The sequence below is a fragment of the Balaenoptera acutorostrata genome, chromosome 20 (assembly GCF_949987535.1).
Source record: "Balaenoptera acutorostrata chromosome 20, mBalAcu1.1, whole genome shotgun sequence".
NCBI lineage: Eukaryota > Metazoa > Chordata > Mammalia > Artiodactyla > Balaenopteridae > Balaenoptera > Balaenoptera acutorostrata.
In genome coordinates this window covers 56,713,162-56,721,703 of record NC_080083.1, presented here as the reverse complement: position 1 = coordinate 56,721,703, position 8,542 = coordinate 56,713,162, and the positions used below count along the sequence as shown (strand labels likewise).

The window sequence follows — 8,542 nt, the reverse complement described above, 5'->3', positions numbered from 1 at the left end:
TCCGCGTCAGGCCCCGCCCCCTCTGGTCCGGACCGAGGCCGCTGGCCGGGTCAGCGCATGCGCCCAGGTGAAGCGGCGTGGGTGGGGCCGAGAGTGCGCGCAGCTGCCTCCTGGCTGCGGAGCCCCGGGCGACCCGGGGCTCTAGAGTTCAGACCGAATGGTGAGATGCCCTGTTTGTGACTGGGTGGGACAGAAGACGTGATGTGAAGGGATCTGGGAACCGAGACCCAGGAATCCCACTTGGGAAGCCTCCCTTCCTCTTTGACCCTCGCCCTTCCCGGGACTCCCGCGGCGACCTCCGCCCGCGGCCAGAGTCGCCGACCGACAGCCACTGGTCGGAGCAATGGTGCCACCTAGCGGACCGTGTCGGAACGACCCACGGTGGCGGCGGCGGGGACCCCAGCCTTGAGGAGGTGCTAATGACGGGCTGGGGTGGCGCTTCAGCACCATCGTGGGTCGGACAGCGCCTCCCCCCAACCCGCCCTGGCCCTGGAAACCCGGCTTCCGACCCCCTAGGAAGGGACCCAACGGAAGACCCTGAAGGAACTCCGAACCTCCCTAGACTGCACCTGACAGCCCTCGGTGACCTTCAGTTTGTGAAGCTGGAATTCAGGAACCCAAAGCTCTCCCTTCTCTAAACCCCCTCTTCTAACCTCCCTGTCCAGCCTGGGTGGTGGGGACTAAGCAGCCCAGGGCTGCGGAGGGGAGGGTCACGCATTTGACTCTTCATACTACACTTTTCTAACGCCGGGCTCCTCAAGTTTTACTAGAGAGAAGCCCAGAGGCGGGCTGGGGATAGGAGAGGGGAGCGCCTCCAAATCCAGAAACCTGCAAGCTCTCCGCCCCCGGAATCGAGGCACATGTTTGTGGGCAGCCTCTAGGACCAAGGACACCGAGGAAAGTGGAAAGCAGGTGGGTTGATCCCGAGACCCGAGGAGCAGAAGTAGGATCCCCGGGCGCTAGGGCCGCGCGGATTTCCGGCGGTGGGCGGGGCGTGGGCGGGGCGCGCGCGCGCGCGCAGCGGCAGACCGCAACCCCATGGAGCCCGAACCCGAGTCAGCCTCCGTGGAGGTGCCTGCCGGGCGCGTGCTCAGGTGCGGCGCGGCCCGGCCCGGGGGAGGCGCCGGGACCGCGGAGTGGGCGCCAGGAAGGGCCCGGGCACCCGGGACGGGGATCCAGGCCTGGGCCGAGCGGCCCCGACTGCGCGGCGCTAACCCCGCGTCCCTTCCTTCCCCAGTGTCCCGGAGCTCTTCGCTGCCCGATCCAGGTCCCAGAAGCTGCCCCAGCGCTCGCATGGCCCCAAGGACTTCCTCCCCGACGGCTCAGCGGCCCAGGCTGAGCGACTGCGAGTGTGCCGCGAGGAGCTCTGGCAGCTACTGGCGGAGGAGCGCGTGGAGCGCCTGTGAGGGGGCCGGGCCGGGGCGGGGGCGAAGCCGGGGCTGACGGACCCGGTAGACTAATCCGGTAGACTGAGACGGACCCCTCCCTACTCCTCGCCAGGGGCAGTTTGGTGGCCGCCGAGTGGAGACCGGAAGAAGGCTTCGTGGAGTTGAAGTCTCCTGCGGTGAGCGGTGGGGTTCAGAGACAGGGGACCCGCCTTCTCTGCCCTCCTGGCTCCTTTGTGACATTTGCTCTGGATCCCACGCAGGGTAAATTCTGGCAGACCATGGGCTTCTCAGAGCAGGGCCGGCAGCGGCTTCACCCGGAAGAGGCCTTGTATCTGCTGGAGTGTGTGAGTGGGGTCCTGGGAGAGTGGAGAAGGGATTGGGACCAAAGAACTGGAAGGACGTTTTTATTGGAGAAAAAGTATATACAACTGAGTATTCAGGGAGCTTGTAACCTGATTTCTAGAGCAGGAGACAAGAATACCACGCAGGGAGCAGGCATTCCAGTCGAAGTTAGTGATGCTGCCTCCCTTTCCCCCCTCCCTTCCTGGTTGGCCGTATTCTTGCTGTGATGAGGGGGGCGTAACAGGCAGATATCAGAGCAGGGAAGTTGCCTCATTGGCTGTGCCACTGCAGGGACGGTTCACAAGCTGAGCTGTTGGCTCTGCTTCCAGGGCTCTATCCAGCTCTTCCACCAAGACCTTCCGCTGTCTATCCAAGAGGCCTACCAGCTGCTGCTGACTGAAGACACCGTGACTTTCCTGCAGTACCAGGTATCTGCCACCCTCTCCCGGGAGAGAAGCCACCCATCCACTGAACTAATGAGTATTTATAAGTACCTCCGAGGTGCTAGGTACAGAGCCATGTGCTAAGGTTACAAGACCTGCAAGGGCTCTGTTGTCATGGTGCTTACATCCTAGTGGTGGCACTTGGGTAATATATAAGTAAGCAAGCAAGTGGACGATTGACTTCACAGCTGAGTGCCAGGAAAAAGACAAAGAGGAGGAGGGGCACCAGGCTAGAGACAGAAATGTGGACACCATGATGGCATGGATGGTATTTCAAACCCCACTGGGCTGTACGGAGGTGTGGCCAGAGTAGAGGGCTGTGTCTGAGACCTGGGGCACTCTAACCTGAGGAGGTCAGGGGGAAGATAAGGGACCTGAAGAGGGTCTGGCAATGCAGGGAAAAACCAGGAGAGGTGGCATCACAGACGCCAAGAGAAGGTCTTTCCAGGAAGAAGTGCTTGGCTATGTTGAAAGCTTGAGAGATCAAGCAAGCTGGGGGCATTCCTGCCTACATCTCTCAGATATGGATACAGGGACACAAGGATGAACATGTGGTTCATCCAAAGACCATTCCCCCCATCCCACCCATCTATGGAGGTGCTGCGGGGCGGCCAGGTGTCCACCACCTTCTGCTATCTTGTCTTTATTGTAGTCAGGAGCTTCACTGGTGACAGCTTTGGTATCAGAATATTCTAGGGTGTAGTTTTTTTTCCTGGTCCATCAATTATCAGCTTTTTGGGATTTGTGTTTAAATTAAGAAACCGCTAAATGTCATTTATGCCCACAGTAGGGTAAGTGAGAGAGAGGAATTCAGAGACTTGAGACCTTAGTTTGGGGAAAGCGTTTATAATGGAGTATGGTCCTACCAATCCCAGGGTTTGGAATCTGGGGGTGTGGTGAATGGCTTCCGTCTGGAGAAACTATTTGTTTTCAAAAGTGGACGTCTGACCTCTACTTTTTTATCTTTTGAGGTCTTCAGCCACCTGAAGAGACTGGGCTATGTGCTTCGACGATTCCAAGCAAGGTAAATCCCTATCTTATTTCCCTCGAATTTATTCTAGTCCTGGAACCTGGCTGACTGGCCCCAAAGTAGAAAGTGGCCTCTCCTTACCTGGAATTCTTGGGGAACTGCAGCTCTCTGAACAGGCTGGAAGTGCTCTATTGAGAGGCATGTTGGGACAAATCTGGGTCATTTCACCTTATCCTGGGCTATCAGATTGAGCCCATCTTCAGCCCGTTCACTCCACAGATAACAACTGAGCACCTACAGCTCAGCGTGAGAATGGAGATACAGTACTGGAACAGTGCCTGGCACTTAGTAGGTGTGCAAGCAGATTTGTTAAGTGAAAATATGAATGAAGGACCAAGTGAGGAATTAACAGTTGAGTAGGGTTTCACATTCCTTTTGCTAGGTTAAATGTTCTTTACTTCTGGGGCTTCTGAGGATCACCACCTTAGTAATCCAGCATAGCTAAGAGCCACAGAGACTCTCAGACTCAGGAGGAGAAACTGGTACAGCCTTTGTAGGTTCACAGTATGTCACAAATGCTCTAGAACAAGCACATCCTTTAATTCCTGAAAGTGGAACATATCTTAAGGAAACAGTCACGGATGTGTGTGTAAGTTCACCTGTGAAACGTGTTTATTCATTCAGTCATTTGTTCAGCAATATTTATTGACTACCTACTGGGTGCCAGGCCCTATGCTGGTTGCTGAGGAATAGCAGAGAGCAAAATCACTGCCCCCACAGAACTTGTATTTAGTGGGGAGCTTACATGAAACACCATCACTTTGCGAAATCAGTGATCCTGGAAACATACTATAAGCCCAACAGGAAAAGCATGGTCACACAGATTAAAGTTTATCCCTTAGAGCAGTGCTATTTGGTAGAACTTTCTGTAGTGATAAAAATGGTCTGTGTCTGTGTTATCCAATATACGTGGCTTGTTTAACTATGGGACTGAATTTTTAATTTTGTTTAATTTTAATAGATTTAAATTTAACTTAAATAGCCCCTTTTGTCTAGGGCTACCATATTGGACAGTACAGCCTCACAGCCATAAAGAAATCATGGCAGGGAAGAATGAATAATGTCCATAATATACTGTTGAGTGTAAAAACAGACTACACAGTAGTATGTTAGTACAGTGTTACTTTTGAGAGGGAAAAACATGGAGAAAGACAGTATGCGTGTTTGTAAGAAACAATGTTAGAAAGACAGTATGTGTGTTTGTAAGAAACAACGTTACAGTAGTATCTATGGATTTTATTTTCATTTTTCTTTATTTTCCAAGTTTTCTCGTCCTCCTGATTTTTCTCACTAGGGATTAATTATTTATTGCTGGCTCTGCAGGAGCCCTGGTTTCAGGGAACCTCTGTTCAAAGGTGCCATTGGTGAGCCCCAGAGGCCTGGACAAAGATGCATGGGCAGGCCCCTGTGTCTGCCCCCATGTACCCTGTGTGCAGGTCTGCCTGGGGCCTTAGCCCTTGGTTATGGCTCTAGCCCTGGCCCGTGACTTACTCTGAGCCAGTCCCTCACACATTCCTTGGGGAGCACCAGACTGAAGAGGTGGATCTGTCGCCTGCCCCATTCTCACCCACAGCTCCGTCCTGTCCCCTTACGAGAGGCAGCTGAACTTGGATGGCAGTGTCCAGCGCTTGGAGGATCGGAATGGCAAGAGGAAGAGGAGGAGCTCCAGCTCTCAGTAATGCTCCCCACATGGCCACTCCCCAGGGAGAGCTTTGAGGGAGTGCTGGTGTTTGGGCCTTGGAGAATGCCCGGGCTTAAGAGCTGGGCTTGGGCTCAGGGAGGCAGTAGGGCACGTGTGGGTCGCGTGCACCTCAGCAGTCAGGAGCAGATGTGCTGCATTTCCTCCCTATGTCCCTCAGGTCCATTAATAAGAAGCCCAAGGTCCTGGAGAACCCCCTGCAGGGGGTGGATGGGACACGCGAGAGCCTGGCAACCTCCAGCCCACCTCCCCGAAACCAGAACAGCCGATGTCCAGAGGAGAAATCCCAGGAGTCAAGCCCCGTAAAGGGCCCCATGGGCCCCTTTCAGCTTCTGGGGTCCCTGGAGCCCTGCCCTCGGCTGGCCAGGGAGGGGGTGCGGTGCAGCCAGGAGAGTGGCAAAATGGAGAATGGGGTCAAGGGGGCTTGCAAGCCACGCTGGAACTTTGAGCAGATCTCCTTCCCCAACATGGCTTCAGATAGCCGCCATACCCTCCTGCTTGCCCCCGCCCCAGAGCTGCTCCCGGCCAACGTGGCAGGGCGGGAGACAGACGCTGAGTCCTGGTGCCAGAAGCTAAACCAGCGGAAGGAGAAGCTCTCCAGGCGGGAGCAACAGGCGGAGGCCCAGCACTTCCGGGAGGATGTAAACTCGGATCCCGAGGTGCAGCGCTGCTCCAGCTGGCAGGAGTACAAGCAGCTGCTGCAGAGGCGGCACCTGCAGAAGACCCAGAGCCGCCCCCCACACCTGTGGGACCAGCCTGTCACGCCCTTGCTGAGTCCCGGTCAGGCAGACTCCCCAGGTACCCCCTCATCCTGCCAGAGGCCACAAGACTTTGAAAGGGGCATGGATTGACCACAACTGATGGAGGCTTAAGAAAGATGGGGGAGGAGAGAGCGGTCAGTGGAGTGGAACCCACAGGGATAGTCCATTCTGGGAGGCAGCAAAGAGACCCAGGTGGGAAGGTTTAGAAATGGCAAGTCAGTGCCCAAGGAGAGGCGAGGAGGAATGAAAACTACAACCACATCCTTAAAATCATAAACGAGACGCATGTGGAGTGGCTCTGCCACCAACTGGCTGTGGTTCCCTGTTCTCCCACCTCTGTCAGAGGAGACCAAGGGGGTGATATACTGGTCAAATAAAAGGAAAGCTTCTTGTATGCCCTGCATGTTAAGAATAGAGAACTAATAGGCAAGAATTGTGTTAACAAATTCAGAACTACAGTCCTTAATGGGAACATGGTGAGTTGTAAGTAACTAGAGTAGTGTTGTCAGAGCAGTTAAATTTGAATTTCAGATAAACAACTAATTTTTTTAGTATATGTATATTCCCAAAGTTGCATGGGGCATACCTATACAAAAAAAAAAAATCTGCTAAATCTGGCAACCCTAAACTAGATGGCAGATTCAGAAATGTCAGGGGGAGTCTGGATGGTTGACCCCCCTCACCAACGCCTTATTTCCACCATCCTTGTAGCCACAGTCCTTCAGCAAATCTCTGTGCTGCAGACGACACACCTTGCTGATGGAGGTGCGCGGTGAGTTTCCAGGTAGTGCCTGTCTCCACAGTACTTTGGGTGCCGGCAGGAGTTGGCAGCTGGGATTTTACTCCTGAAGTTGGGCATGAGCTGGGGGAATCATTCTAGGGACCCCTACCCTGGCTAATATTCATGTATATCTAGGGGAGAGGGAGGAGTGAGAGACAAGAGTAGATTTTTCCCCAGGTTCTCAGATAAGGTAGCCGTCCCTCCTTAGTCCCCCTGGAGGAACTGGGGGAGGGAAAGGGTGGTGTGGAAAGAAAAGATGGGGGAGGAGAGCCCCTGTTTCCTAAGGTTTCTCACTCTGTCCTCAGGCTGGTGGAGAAGTCTGCGGGCTTGGAGATCAGCTTTGATGTTTACCAGGCCGACGCCGTGGCCACCTTCCGAAAGAATAACCCTGGCAAGCCCTATGTCCGGATGTGCATTAGTGGGTACGAGACCAGTGAGCAGTACCCCAGGCTGCTGCCAGTTCTCTCGTAAACCAGGTGGACCTCCTCTCCACGCCCCTGGCTAGTTCGTCAGTCCCTGAGAAGAACCAGCGGTCCAGAGAGAGGCCCCATAGCCAGTTAGTGCTACAGGAACCCAGGCTTCCCAATCCTCACCTCTCATTCCTGGCATTTTCGAGTAGTCTCTCTCCTGTGCCACTTTAGTCCCAGGCTCACCCAGCAGAAGGGATGTGAATCAGAGGTATTTCCAGGCTAAGAGTGGTGAGAACCTTACTCTTCCTAGTCCCCTTACCCAACCAGGGCTCTGGGTGTTACTTGGAGAACTTAATCAGAGCTGTGCAGTTTGCAGAAAGGAGAGCCCAGGGGCCAGACTTCTTGTACCCCCAACTCCTGTCTTAAAATTGCCCTTCCCTGGGAGCCTCAGAGGGCTGGGTTCTCAAAGCCTATGGGTGGGCTCTGTTCAGGTCTCAGTCTAACCTTGATTCTTGCAGATTTGATGAGCCAGTCCCAGACCTCTGCACCCTCAAGCGGTTGTCCTACCAGAGCGGGGATGTTCCTCTGATCTTTGCCCTGGTGGATCACGGAGACATCTCCTTCTACAGCTTCAGGGACTTCACGCTACCCAGGGATCTGGAGCACTGACCACGCAGCTCTGGCAGGGCCTGGGGTCTGCTCTGAGGGACCTGGACTGTCTACTCTCAGGGACCATCTCAGTTGCCTCCTACACCCAGACTCTGACCTGTAGCTTCAGAGGCTAGTCTGGGCCTTGGCCCTGGGTGTCTGATGCTTGCAGGAGAGGGGAGCTTTGCTCCCCCTACCTGGCTGCTGCAGCGCTTCCATGCCCCAGGCCTGAGATTGCTGCCTTGCAGTAAATCCCCTTGGAACTCAGGACTAGATTTCAGAGACCAGCGAGGCGGGGCAGAAGAGAGGACTCCGTGCCTTTAAATGAGAGGGTGCCTGCTTCTTGCGATAAAGCCAAAGCCATTAAAAAATAGATCCCTTTTCTGCTGTGGCTGGATATACTGGACGAGTCCTCCCTACCCACCATCCCATTGTCCGTGGAACTGGCCCCCAGGCCCTCACCCCTGCTTTATCCACCCACAGAGAGCGCTGTGTTCTCTGGTGCTAGAGCTAAGAGCAACCCTCGGGAGGGCAGGAATGCGACCCGACCCTTTCTCGGGGAAGTCACTGACTTCTAGCTAGCTTGGCTTTCAGAAGGGTAGTCCGAGGAGGGAAGATGGCACTCCACTGGTCCTTCCCTGAACGCAGCCAGGTCCGGGTAGAGGGGCGGCCGAGAGGCGACATGTCGGTGTGGCTTGAATCGTAGTCTTCTTGACCTGTGCGGTGGAGCGTGCAGTTCACGGCCAGGCCTCGGGCCTGGCCTCCGCGCCCCTTCTGCTCCTGTCTCTCGTCGTTCCTAACCCCCTCCCTCGTCGTGCTGAAAACTCCGGTCGCTGTTGCTGCCGGTGACTCGGAGGAAGGTCCAGGCTTGGGGGCCGCCCAGAGAGGAGGCGCCTCGGCGACGCCCCAGTTCCCAAACCACCTAGTTCTTGGGTCCCGAGACTTGGCCCTGTGTTCGCCGGTCACCCTCTCTGATTGGGTTGGGCGCTTTCAGGAAGAGCCTGCCGGGCTATGCCCCTCCCTCCGGGGCAGCTCGGGGC

General features: G+C 55.3%; 1 protein-coding gene across 4 annotated transcripts; it reads left to right on the top strand.

The window, feature by feature from the left end:
• Positions 1-83: 83 nt before the first annotated feature.
• On the top strand, positions 84-8,110 carry TSEN54 (tRNA splicing endonuclease subunit 54). 4 transcript variants are annotated; one of them, XM_007185678.3, is made up of 11 exons: positions 84-912; positions 1,238-1,402; positions 1,501-1,564; positions 1,649-1,732; positions 2,060-2,158; positions 3,145-3,197; positions 4,777-4,878; positions 5,063-5,700; positions 6,375-6,435; positions 6,750-6,866; positions 7,373-8,109. In XM_007185678.3, exons 4-11 carry the CDS (start codon positions 1,667-1,669, stop codon positions 7,521-7,523), a joined length of 1,287 nt encoding a protein of 428 aa, XP_007185740.2. In that variant the 5' UTR covers positions 84-912; positions 1,238-1,402; positions 1,501-1,564; positions 1,649-1,666; the 3' UTR covers positions 7,524-8,109. The 4 variants fall into 4 exon arrangements, with proteins under 4 accessions (XP_007185740.2, XP_007185741.2, XP_057393025.1 ...); XM_007185679.2 differs by lacking the exon at positions 84-912 and adding an exon at positions 1,009-1,094 and having other exon boundaries at positions 7,373-8,110; XM_057537042.1 differs by lacking the exon at positions 84-912 and adding an exon at positions 1,009-1,094 and having other exon boundaries at positions 6,750-6,920; positions 7,373-7,482.
• Positions 8,111-8,542: the final 432 nt, after the last annotated feature.